This window comes from Arctopsyche grandis, chromosome 4 (assembly GCF_051622035.1).
Source record: "Arctopsyche grandis isolate Sample6627 chromosome 4, ASM5162203v2, whole genome shotgun sequence".
Lineage (NCBI taxonomy): Eukaryota > Metazoa > Arthropoda > Insecta > Trichoptera > Hydropsychidae > Arctopsyche > Arctopsyche grandis.
This window is the reverse complement of record NC_135358.1, coordinates 34,274,676-34,288,684: the sequence shown is the minus strand read 5'-3', so window position 1 is coordinate 34,288,684 and position 14,009 is coordinate 34,274,676. Positions and strand designations below refer to the sequence as shown.

The following is a 14,009-nucleotide window of genomic DNA, read 5'->3' as shown; positions in this document are numbered from 1 at the left end:
TTCGTGTGTCCACATGCTAGTCTCCAGCAGTTTTTTGCTATGTACATATCTGCCACTGTCGCAAAAACAATTGTAAACAGTATAACAGTGGAGACGACGATGTACAAACTCTGAGAAAACTGTCGCTATTAGTTGTGAGAAATGAGGAGAGAGCTTGACGCGATATTCTGCCATAAATTATATAATTTTATTGCGCTTTCGTCACAAAAAAAATCGATGTCATCGAATATTACATACTTAAATGGTTTTCAAATATCACAAAACTAAAATTAATTTGTTCGAAACGCTTTCTGCACCCCCTGATATGCCTTCTCCCACCACCGGTTAAGAACCACTGTTCTGGAGGATGGGTCGGGAGTTATGTACATACATACATACGTACATATGTATGTACATCGTGGTTGCCCTCTCGTGAAAGTTGCCGCACTTGCGGAAGTTGAGAACTCCCGGATGTAGATTTTTAATATGAAAATGTAACGCTAGTGCGAGACACATGTGGTTACATGCGCAGGGCACAGGGTGATTCACAGCTCTGCTGTGCATACATATATTTTTGATAAGGTTTGTGGTAGTGCTCGGTAGTTTCTATGTATTGCCCTCGCTGTGTTACCAGCATTGTGATCTCGTTTTTGTTTGCTGTTTGCATATTTTTTTTATCAATTTTTTATTCAACATACATATATATTACAATATTCAACACTTGCCGCACTGTGATGGATAGCGAGTAACCAGAACTTATATTTTATTTTATATCTCCAAATATACTGAATACACGGTCTTTATATTTTACGTATTATACATATTTAAATACATACATATTTTACATAGAAATATATCAAGCTGGTCAATTACAAACAATGCAGCATTTTTATTACATAAGTCGCTGAATTACGAGACACTGGAGACCCAAAATTAACGAGACATCTATGAATTTGAACATATTTTTTTATTGTACATTTATCATAGTGTATATAATCATATAGTGGGGACATAGTAGGTAGGAAGGTTTTAAGCCAATTTAATCAGGAACCGTTTCAACAATGAAATCAGAAAAAATAGCAAACTCTGATAGGAAACGATCGACGTGGGGTCACAAATATCCGAGCCTAATCAGCAGCATTACGGAAAATACTCATAAATAAATTCTTTTCAATCGAGTTCGGACCCGGCGTCCTCTCGGTGCTAAGCAAAAGCCCAACCACCGAGTCATACTGCTGGCTAAGATTCGATTCGAATTATGTCATCATATTATCATATATGTATATATAATACAGCTATTCTGTCTGTGTGTCTGTCTGTCTGAGATAACGCTCGCCGTACTATAATAGTCGTTTCGATTCGACATACATATGTAAGTCACAGCTAAACCTCTGCCAAAATGTATATACGAATACAATAACAAAAGAAAAAATTCTTCTATATATACTCTTTCCTACCAATGTTTCCGCTTGGCAGAGAAAATTTACCACCGTCTATTGAAAATGTATTTAATTAATTAATTAATAATTTTTTTCATATTAAACAATTAAATATTAATATTAAATTAAATATATTTAAAAGGTATTTGAAAAAAACACGCGCGCCTCTCTGTGTCTCCGCCCCTAAGCTGATGGCAAGATCTGGATGATTTTTAATCCCGATCGACAGTCTCCTGTTAGTGTTTACCAATTTATCTAACTTGATTGTTGAGGGGATGATTATTTTCAATAAAATCATCATCCCCTCCCTCTCTCAAAAATTTGGCCAGTCGGAATACATTGCATAATGAATATTTACACTGTTAGTCATAGTATTTCATGGTACTAAAAAAAAAATAATAAAAATTATATTTATTGTATGTTTTTTAAAACTTTTCATGTAGAAAATGTTTCTTCAAAACTTGTACCGTAATTTGACTTGACAAAATTGCCCGAATTATCTGCTGTAGAGATCGCTGCCTACATAGTATTGTAGCTAGTAAGTTAACTGCTTCAAAAGGTTTCAAAGAATGTTTTATTAAGAAAAATCTTTTATCAAATGTCATTTTGAAGTCGTTTGGAAAATAACTATACTGGAGTTAGCAAAATATTTACCAAGTGTAATAAATCACGGCGTCTGGTCCATTGTTTAACATATTATGTACAACGTTTTGCAGTCTTGAAAGATCTGCTACGTACTTACTTAGTTTATCGCTGCGACAAATTGCACAACTGATAACCAGACCATCGCTCCTTACAGACTAACACTTAATTATTAGAATACCAATAAAATAAAGACTTTAATATAGCTCGGTGGTTGACTTTATGCTAACCACCGAGAGTTTCCCGAGTTCAAGCCATGGGTTGACCTCGATTGAAAGGAATTTGTCTGAAAGTATTTCTGCAGTGCTGCTGGTCAGACTTAAATATCGTTTCCTATTAGAGTTAGAAACGGTTCCTGATCAAATTGAAAAAAACCATCCTATCCACTAGGTCACCACTGTTTGAATATGATTTCAAAATATATAATATATAAATTTATTTATATACAAAGGTACAAGTCAAATACTATGTATATGTGTCGCTCGGAAGCAAGGAAAAAAATAATGGAATAATTTTGGAAAGTATATATTAATTTTCTATTCAGATTCTTCTCTTATTTAAAAGGTTGGACAAACTATGTCAACTTTTTCATTTTAATGATCCTAGAATTCTAATTTGTGTTAAAATGTCTCCAAAATACATATCACTTTACGGTAATTTTATATTTACATCGTAATTTAATTTTGGTTTTCAATTTTAAAGCTGTGCTTTTCAGCTTTTGTGTATCTGAAACAAACAGATATACTACACAGTCGAGTGAAATTTACAAAAATATCATCCTGTGTACTTAATTAATTTACAAGATTTTATTACATTACTGAAACTTTTGCTTATCATACCCATGACTGTTATATATAAAACATTGTCTCTATATTATATTTATATAACATATTCGATTTCTACTCGAGTCTCGTACACAAATTTGCATTTGACTTTCCTTATAGTAATTGTTCTGCATAATAAATTCATTAATAGTTCTAGTAGTTCTAGTAGTACTACGTGTATCAAAACTACACTTCTCTTCTCCAGCTCGTTTATTCTGTAACTTTCTACAAATATACATACATTCATAAAGTGACTCATTTATATAACTAGAAAATCATTAACGATATTTTGTATGGAAATTCCACATTTTATTACTCTTTAATACCAAACGAAAAATTCGACACGAAAAATGGTTCAGAGACGAGATATGACTATGCCTATTAAACACGAATCTGGTAATAAATAAAAAAATAATACCGATTTAAAATTCAGCACACTTCCAATTAACCCTTTTAAACGAAAACAAAAAATAGTGTGGCCAAAACACTATCCCAATAAACATGTTTCAATAGAAAATACTCAATATAAAATAGTATTATCAGTGGGAAAAAATCCCAAGTAAAAATACGTACTTTTGACTTTTGATTTGAACTGGACGACCACTTAGAGAGATTTGAAAGCTGAAAAGTATTATAAATGAAAGATAAAATATCCGACTATAGATTCCAATATTCATTTTGAACAAAAAATTGACAGATTTTGAGACATCGACCGAATAACATCATGATATAGAAAAATCGCGCGATTTAAAAAACACATATGTATATCTCCGAATCTCGAGCCAATCAACATTTTTATTACCAAATTCGTGTTTACTGCGCATAAATCTATAAGAAAAGTCATATCTCGTGTGTTATCCAAAAAAAAGTCATCATTTGTCGAACAGTGTAATTCAGTAATAAATCTCAATTAAAATCGTATAAAACTACATAGTTTTTTTTATTGAAAAATTTACCCCATTTCTGCAATGTATTGAACTATAACGCGATTACAAGCCACTGGGTCATTTGCTATTTTCTTTTTTTCGTTCTCCACATCCGGTTTCCGATTGTCTGCAGCATCTGTGGATCGTCGCGTTGCCGTTCCGGTCTCGGTTCGTAGGGGTGTGGCACACCCCAACCCTCCTGTGTAAAGTTCACAATAACCGTCTCTATTCACAAATTATTGTTGCGATAATCCTGCAGCCGGAGCCACCGGGCAAACCGTTGATATACGACGTTCAAAACCCCACTAATTCGAACCCACTCCACGGCGATAAATTCCGTTTATTGGCACACGATTAAAGGTAGAGTCAAATTAACAGAACAACTCAACTTAGACAACTGTTATTGTTCTATCATACTCAGGAGTTGACTTGGTATTTGGTACTTGAGTTTGTTTGTTGTTTGTTCGTTCAATCGGTACCTATGTACTTCTTGCTTAATTCAATTCCGTATATTGCCACAGCACTACATATCTCAATCTCAATCTTCATAATAATCTTTGCTTGTTTTTATTTGCACAGATTTTCCTTTGATATTAGCATATAAACTGCTTCTGGGGATATGTAGTTCTTCTTCTTCACACTGCTTTTCGCACGTTCTATAAAGCCGAATGTTCTTGCTCGGAATGGAATGGATTGCGAAAGCTCGTCGAAGCTGTGCTTTTGAAAGTCAGCACTTTCTAGCTAGATAGCAGTGACCTAAGATAACTTTGCTCGATAACGTCTTTAGCCTCGTTAAACCTCTCAACTAACTGCTTTGCGACAAGATCGTCCCTCTTAATAGAATCTGGCATAAATTTACATATCCACTTTGTACGTGTGTCTACAATATTGAAGTATTGATTCGGTAAATCAACCGCTCCCGTCATCTGCTTAGGGGTGAAATATTGTTATATTTTTTTTCTCCGTGTCATATTTTCGTTTTATGTCCGCATTCGACCCAGTTTCCGAGTGATGTGTGTTGTAGCATTTTACTTCCAAAACTGAATATTTTTTAAAAGAATCTCAAACTTACAAAACATGTTTCGTTCCTTGTTCTGATAAAAAAAACACACTCATCCATCCCCCCCTCGTCCCTTTTATATGTGTAATAAATCTCGTAGAACAAAAAAGAAGTGGGTCGTGATCTTTAACGACTTGTGAAATTATTCTCGCAGCGTTGAAAACGCCGTAACATCTCTGAGAAAAAACGAGATTGGGACTACTTTTGTAATTAACAAAATAGATTTTCTCGTTTAAATTAAATCGTCGAGCGAATTAAGCGCAACATTTTCCGAATTTTCTATTCGGACTATGGTGGTACTCTCTCTCTCTATCTCTCTGTCTGTATATATATATTTTTATATCTGTCTCACACCCATCCTCTACCATGCTCCTTGAAACGGTCGCATTTCTTCTGAAAGTCGTTTCGTTCTTTCGATAATGTTCCGACCTACATACTAATGATGGCAGATCTTTCGGATTTTGTAGATCTTTTGGGAGCACTTTCATCGGCCGAGAAGGAAAATTCTGCCGTTCTAAAACGGAGCTTTATCAATCGAATCTCCAGTCTCGAAAATTAACCGAATAGTTGGATTATTATACGACTGAATCTTCAACCTCAATTTTAAAATGTATACCAGAAAGTTTGCAGGGTGTTTCTAATTAGTTTCCGCAAAAAATTTGTTTCACACTTTTCCCAAGGAATTTGTAAAGTTTCTTATTTAATTTTATCAAAATTGACAGCACACTTAGTTGAAACGCACTTTGGTGCGAAAGAAATTTAAAAATTTTCCTTTCGTTCTTATATAGTGAAAAGTCCGCCATAACGACAAAGTTTTATTTTGAAAGTGTTTTTGAAGTTTTAAAAATACAAGCACGAGTTGGCCATAGTTAGGCGGAACTTTTTTTTTTATTATATTGTGTTTTGAAAGCGAAGTTGGAAAATGCGCTGCGTCCATTTACTTCAGCGTTGGGAAATTTCCGCATTATTGTTGTTAATCCTCATTACAGGTTTCCAACCCCTGCTATTCGAGAAGTTGTGAGACAACATTCGCCCGCACAAAATAAATAAAAGTTCGATTTAGTCGACGGCGAAAGTTCAGTTATTGCTTCCCAAATGTCCGTCATGCCACAAAGTAACGTTTCACAATTCTTTATTCACCTTTCTTCCCCCCGGATGACAACAAAAGCCTCCCGGTCCTCCATCCAAATGCTAAATTTTAATTAAACCGTCCGAGCCGACTTTCTTTTTCTAGTCCTACATACTCACAAGTCCCATACTAACGACCCTCACCACACTAAAGGACTCCTTCTCTACCTGTCTCTTTGCTACACAAAGGCAAATAACGAAACTCGACGAGCCATAGATTTATTTGCTTAGCTTGGATACTGGGTCTTTGTTAGTATGCACCCAGCCGCCCACTTTATATAATACTTACACATGGTGGATATGTATAATCATTGTGCAAACGGTGTACGAAAATCTATCTGTTCACCTCAAATATTCCCCATGACCAATATTGGCTTTGTTTCGATTCGTTTTCGCCCTGAAATACATCCCCAAATACTCAGCGGTTGTATTCTCATTCAAATTTTCTACTAAAACATTATTAAAATGCGTATATAGATACATATGTACATATATACATAATACGCTACTCAAATTTGCGACATTTCCACTACTATTATATTAACCAAATCCAATCACGAAAGTTTCTATAATATATATTGGAAATTAAATCTATTACTGATTTTCAACTACTACAATTTCGGTCTAAAATATTTGTCTTAGAAACACAAAGTTTTTGATTTGTTAAATGGAATCCAAGTCACAGATTGAGCTCACCTGTTTCTTCCAACCCGTTCCAGATCTTTACTTACCAAACTTAAAACCCTCAATATAAGAGTTAGATTTTCTAATATTGATCCTACCACACTCAATTTTGGTTAATAAATCTTAAATCTGGCACTTCTTCCTGGTTATGCTCAATGCTTGACGTCGTGGTCATTTCCTGTCATCTGGGATCTGATGGATCTGCCTCTCCCGGTTCTGTGCAAATTCTTTGATTTGATCTTCTCCCAATTGCCTTCCTTCTGGTATTCCGGTGAATACCAGTTTCTTGAGATTTTCCACTTCCTGGCAATAAAGACAAATTAGTAACTAATCCTTTTTCTACATGTTGAGAGTATCTCACTCCATATTCAATATTGAATCCGGAAACTTACTGATTTCTTCTGCAAAATCAAAAGTCGGAAACTGTCAGCTCTTTGACGATGGAGATGTTCATGGAATTCAATTTACATATCCAACAGATTGGAATAATAAATAACCTTGTAAAATCTCTTTTCTTTTCTCTTATTAATTTTAATTACTACTTCAACAAAGGATTAGCTGAATGCAAAATCCTTTGACGATTCCTTAACTTATACAGTTTTAAAGTATAATATGCATTCAAAATGCATGCAATAAATATGCATTCTTAGGCACAACTTTTTCTTATACAAACCAAAGAATAGAGTAACAACCTTTTATTTTCAATGGAAAATCGACTTGTCTTTGCAGCAAAAGCTCTCTTGTTCAATTTGACAAGTTGCAAACAAGCAACTAATCAAACAACGAAACTGCAACCAACGATCTTAAATTCCTACAAGACGAATCGTGCAACGAAGTTCTAAACCCATTTCGTGACGAACTAGTTTTTACTTTACAAATCTTTTCAATGTTTCATTTATTAGGCGACACGACGAGTGTACGTATTGAATTGCAAACCGACCACGGTCAATATTTGCATACCCTTGCAATATGCATTTATTCAAGAAGTTGTTGCAAACTTCTCATGAACATACACAAAACACGTGGCAGATGTTTGCCTCACTAGCGGTACCCAATCACGATGCTATCTAATCGAGTTTCCTTGGTCCTTCCGATTTCTACGAGGACACGTTCCTCGTGCTCAAGCACCTCGATATTCGAATGTTTTCGTCCTCTCGAAATCTACATACATATTATGTGGGTATCCGAAGCGTGGCATTTTTCAAGATTTGCGTAATGTATGCGGGAAGTTTGCAGAAGTTTAACGCGATACACAATTTAACAACGGAGGATATTTCAGGCGTTCAAAGACCGTTTTTCCGGTTTGGCGAAATCCTTTTCCGCTTCGGGTTAACTTGTTGTTGACAATTTTAGCGGCTGGGGTGGGATTTTAGCAAACAAGTCGCAATAATGCGCAATAAATTCGTACCGATTGCTCTCCGTGTCGACTAAGCAATCCGAGGCATAATTAAATTGTAACTCGTTACGAGTTGCGTGCGCAGAAATTAACCGGAAAACAATACCAGTTTATCATCCGCTACTGTCTCCGCAACTGTGCTATGGCGGCAATTAATCCCTTATTAAGGAGCAGGGGGTTGTCTTCTAATTGCTAGCTAAATTATACCAATTCTTGCCTCTAAATTGTTCGCGGTCGACTCATTAACTTTATTTCAACAATAAAGTCAAGCAAATTGGCATACTCTGATACGACTAGGAGACATACGTATCCGCAGAAATATGTTTAAATCATCGCAGAAATACTTCGAATCACTGTGTGATTCTTTTCAATCGATGTCAAACCAGGGCTCAAACCTGTGACCTCTCAGTCTTAAGCATTTTACGCTCACCACTACGCTATGCTGTTGGCTATCAGTCAAAAAATATGATTATGAGACTTACATACATACATATATGGTACATTTCTAAAGCCATGGAACTCTTTCTATGTGTACTTATAAAAGCAGTTGGTTACAAAAAGAAATAATCTTTATTTGCGTACTTAATCGTAATTATAATTCAAATACACGTACGATTTCGTTTTAAACGTACTGGGTGTATAATATGGAGCGTGTATGGGTGAATTTTGTACCGCAGAATTACTACGAATCATTTCGAAACAGGTTAAACCAGGGCTCAAACCTGTGACCTCTCAGTCTTAAGCATTATACGCTCACCATTAAACTATGCTGTTTATGAAGTCAAAAAGGTAAAAAAAAAAATGATTATGAGACATACATATATGGTACATTTCTAAAACCATTAACCTCTTTTTTAGCTATGACTAGGCCTATAGATTCTTTCCTGTATATTTACTTAAAAGCAGTTAATTAATAAAAATTATTTGACCTTTGTTTGCGTACGTTATTGTAACTATGAATCAAATCATATGTATACATATGTATGTAGGACTTGGTTCAATGCCGGTTTTAGGGGGGGCTGGAGGGGGCGGCGCCCGAGGGTGCCAAATAAGTTAGGGCGCCGCATGATGCACCAAAGGCGCTTTAAAATTTTAAATTAGAGCGCCAAAAGTCATACAAAATTTTAGATTAGAGCGCCAAAGGCGAAAGTTTTCTCTAAGGGTGTTTAAAAAAAATTGCCCAAGGGCGCCATTGGGTGTAAGGCCGGGACTGATTTGACATGCAGAGTGCATAGTACAGAGCGTGTATGGAAGGAATGTTTGTATTCCACCTACATAGCTTGTAACCATGGATGAGACACTTGCCTTTTGATAAGCCCGAAGTAAAACCGTAAAATAAACACTGTCTAATCTGATCTGCATGCATCTTTTCGAATCCTTTGCATCCTGATTCTACATATCTACATTATACATAATTTGTTTTAATTCCAAATTTAACATTCGATTTATATTTGGGCTTGACTTTCTCGTCACCATTTTTATTTCGAATGAGATATTAATATCAATCATAGTAAAAATTTCTTGAAATCTTTGTGTGTAACACTATTTCGAATGAATTATGGCAAAAATAAAAAAATACATTTGGAATGTCAATAAATTATTTGCTTGTTGATAATAGTTTTACGATATTTCTGGGTTGCAAGCTACCTACATACATACATACATATATCGTGTTGAATAAAATCAAACTCGCGTTGACGAAATGGTGCGTGCTGGTGGCTTCAAGCTGGAAATAAATAATTTCATGTATTGTTTTACATATTTTTTATGCCAATTGTATGCGTATTTTTCTTAAATGTACATATATTATATAAGAAAAAATATATGTACTTCTTATATAATATATGTATGTATGTAATTTTTCAACATTACTTATGATTTTGGAAAAAAAAGTGGCGTGCCTAAATATTAATATTCATAGATCATAAAAAAAATCCTCTTAATGGCATTCATAATTCAATTTCATAAAATAGTTCAGTAAATTAATTTTCATTATAGGCCGACAATTTGTATACTTGTATATTAGATAAAGTAATAAAATGAATGAATTGTTGCCAATTCAGGTCAGTTACAGTTTGCTTAGCTCTGTTTATCATCATTTTTCACCATTTTATTATATATAATAGAGAATTCTTACAGTGAAATTCGAAACATTTCCACAATTTCATTTATAATATGATTATATTATATATTACATCATCTCCTTACCAAAATTCGGCCATTATTTGTTAGTGAGTAACTTTTTACATAACAGTTATAAACCACATATGTACATATATACATAAATACATATGAACAGATTAATATATACAGTTTCTACTCTAAAATTTGGTCAATTATCATCTTAAATTTCATACTCATATAGACCTTTAGAGAACGTAATCTCTACAAACATTAATATGGACCTCAAACTACAGCATTCACATTTCTGCAGAACTTTATGTCCACAAATTAGCAAATGATTGCATGCATATCCCCTGATTTGTGAAATTAGGGGATATGCATACTATTAGATTTGCCATGTTTAAGCTGTTTATATTACAAATACTGAGCGAAGCCGGGTAAAACAACTAGTAATATATAATTGAAACCCAAGTTAGAAAATTAAAAATATAAAAGTTCATATAACAAAAATCTTAACAAGGATAAGAATTTAAGAAAGTAAAAAATGGGTCAACGTTTGGCAAGGATGTTATTAAATGGAAAGTTATAGATATACTTATGTAGACTTAATCAAACATTCTTTTTCGACAATTTTCTAAATTTAAATCCCAAACGTATTAAAACGATCATACGATCATATAAGCCAGCAGTTTGGCTTAGTGGTAGCGTATATATTTAGCACCACTGAGGTCAAAGGTTCGAGTCCTCGCCATCTGCTGGTTAGATTTGGGGGTTTTGTGACTCCAAATCGATCGTTTCTCTATCAGAGTTTGCCAATTTTATCTGATCATTGCTAAAACGGTTCCTGAAAATTGGTATTAGATCTAATCCTGTTGACAAATTATACAAAATCTGCCTGTGTATAATTTGTAATAATTATACACAGTAATCTGAAATCTATAGATATCTCTATAGACATCTCTATAATTTCGTATTTATTATATGTATAAAAATTGTATACAAAAAAAAAATATCTAAAAATAATCCATATATGTCTCTTTGATTATTATTTCTGATTAATTGTTATATGCTATATATTCTGATTGTACATGTATGTAATACTGTATTTCTGATTGTTTATGTATTCTGTATTTCGTTAACGTACGCCCGTCGCATTGGAGCAAATCTGTAATGGCGAGTGTATATTGATTTGTAACAATAAAAATAAAAATAAATAAAAAATATTCAAGTACGACATTTCAATTTAGAAGAGTTGATTACTTGGTATGTTCTAAAGTGCCATATCCTCGTATGATATTGCACAGATGTTTGTCTAGTATTCGACGAATTTTGTTGAACATATGTATGTACATACATACATATATATGTACATACAATTAAGTACAGAAGTAAAGTTTCCCGTCATTCGCATCTACATACATACATACATACATAATTTGTATGCACACACCATCCCAAACAACGTTCAAACGGAAAACAACCCCATCCCCCACCGCAGCTTGTGGATGCACTTCTCCGGTGAATCCACGATATTCATCCCCTCTCATTTATAATTAAGGTTTTTCGATTAAGTGCACACGGTGCACTATGTACCCGATTCGGTAGATTGCATTTTTAATGTCGACGAAAACCATTCTGACCCGCTTCACCGCAACACTTGGTTATTAGCGAAAATCGATCGACACACGTGTTTTTGTGTAATTTAATTTGTATTAAAATTAATTATAATGCTTACCTTCCAGCTTTACATATATATGTATATAGTGTTTGCGATGCTGGATTCTGCAGCTGTTGTCGCCGAATTAACGTTTGCTCTGCGGATTGGCAATTATGATGAAATTAATTATTTTAATCCCATTTAGTATGAGCTGCGGTTGGCCGCTTCGGACAACCTCAAAGAGAACTACACCACTGTGGTTATCCACGTGAAGGATGTGAACGACAATCCTCCTGTGTTCGAAAGGCCCACGTACAGGACCCAGATCACCGAGGAGGACGACAGGAACCTCCCAAAACGCGTCCTTCAGGTCCAATCTTACCCTGAAACAAAATCCCATAAGTCTTTTCGATTCTGCTCGTGCTTGTTTTATTTTTATTTTAGGTAGCTGCTATTTTTTTTACATGTATTTTATTTTTTTAATTTTATTAGATATAGATTGTTTGCATTATGCTTATATCGTACATATATACCCAATTACATTTAAACCGATTCAGAACTATTGAAGGATTTATCTGATATGTATACAAATATACTCATTTGCACACAGAAACCATATCATGAACGTCTTAATTTTTTTTGTTTTTCAAAACAAAATCTTGTTTAATTTTCAATTATTTCGTCTTAATTATTTTTAATTTATGCACAAAAAAACGCAATTTTATACGTAATTATCCTTTCGTCTATTTATTATGAAAGCCTTCATTGCAATGTCAACGACAGATTTATTAAGCGTGTTTTTAATTGTCCTCCCACTCTTTCCGGTTAAAAAATTTAAGATTTTAATTCACCAACCCAACGCCTCATTTACTATAATTAAATTTTTGGAATACAATCTGAAAATATTATATTTTCATAAAAAAAAATCTTCAACAGAAGCTATGTACTTTGTTTACGTCTAGTCTAGAGTGGCACTCGCTTTGTAGACAATATTTCATTTTATTTGTACTAACATATACATAGGTATATACCAATATCTGGATATATAGAGGCGAAATTCCTGCGAAAATATTTCCATCTGAATATTTCCATCTATTAGGCTAAATAAAAATTGAAAATATAAAAAAAAATAAAAAGCTTTATAAAGAAGAAATTTTTTTTTTCGAAAGTTATAGCATATTCTATTACATGTTATACTACAGAATATACCTAGCAACTTTACACATAAAACTAGATTACATTTTATATTAAATTTAAAATGAATTAAAAACAAAAGGCAAGGCAATGTAAAATCAACCAAGCAAAAACACTGATTTAGAATTAATAAATATTTTTTTATGCTTAAATATTATATAGATATAAGTGAGACTTGTGACATTTATATACATATCTACGTATACAATAAGTCTGGTAGTATTAATAAAATCAATTGTCTCAAACGAAGAGTCTTCACACGTTTTTTATATCGCATTTCACTACGAGTCGAGATTGTTTGCACGAACACACATCTACATACATCCATGCAAACCGCGTGAAATACTTTTCATCTTGGTTTTTGTAACTTCGCCAAGGATTTTTTTCCCCTTTTGTGTATTTTATTTGGTACCCCGCCGCATACACACATATACATAAAATGTATTTCCACAATTTGATTCTAGGGAACCTTTATGTCGCGCTCGCGTTATAGTATTGATAAGGTGGGACCTTTTCGGCGGGTCCCCATTTAAATAGCCATATTTTCGCGCAGTCCATTCATTTCACACATCCTTTGCATTCCGGGTCATGGCGACGGGGTTTTTTGAAAGGGAAGGATCGAGGGTCCCGCGGGGTACCCCAGGTCGCGAGCCCTTTCCCCACCCCATGGCTTTCTTTCGCTCGTGATTTGTATTCGCCGAAAGTTCCGCCGAATGATAAATGCGACTTGTTCTTGCTAAAGAATCATAGAATATTTTGTTGGATGTAACTGGGGGGCTGGGAATAGGGGGGGGAGGTTGCCGAGTCCTGGGGTGGCTTTCGCAGATTTCGCTCTGATGAATTGCCCCGGAAATTTACGGGACGAGGGCTGTTTTCGCGTTCGGCGGCCGTAATGCCGTTATGCGGATTACAATAAATAATGTCGTCAATTTTAATTGAAGTCAAACTCCTGCTCC

At 34.4% G+C, this 14,009-nt stretch overlaps 1 protein-coding gene across 1 annotated transcript in view; it reads left to right on the top strand.

Moving 5' to 3' along the window:
- CadN (neural cadherin) overlaps positions 1-14,009 on the top strand; it is a 527,291-nt gene that overhangs the window by 503,010 nt on the left and 10,272 nt on the right. The window contains exon 15 of the mRNA XM_077429937.1: positions 12,065-12,229. Within this exon, the coding sequence (XP_077286063.1) occupies positions 12,065-12,229 (165 nt within the window). The remainder of the gene's footprint in view (positions 1-12,064; positions 12,230-14,009) is intronic.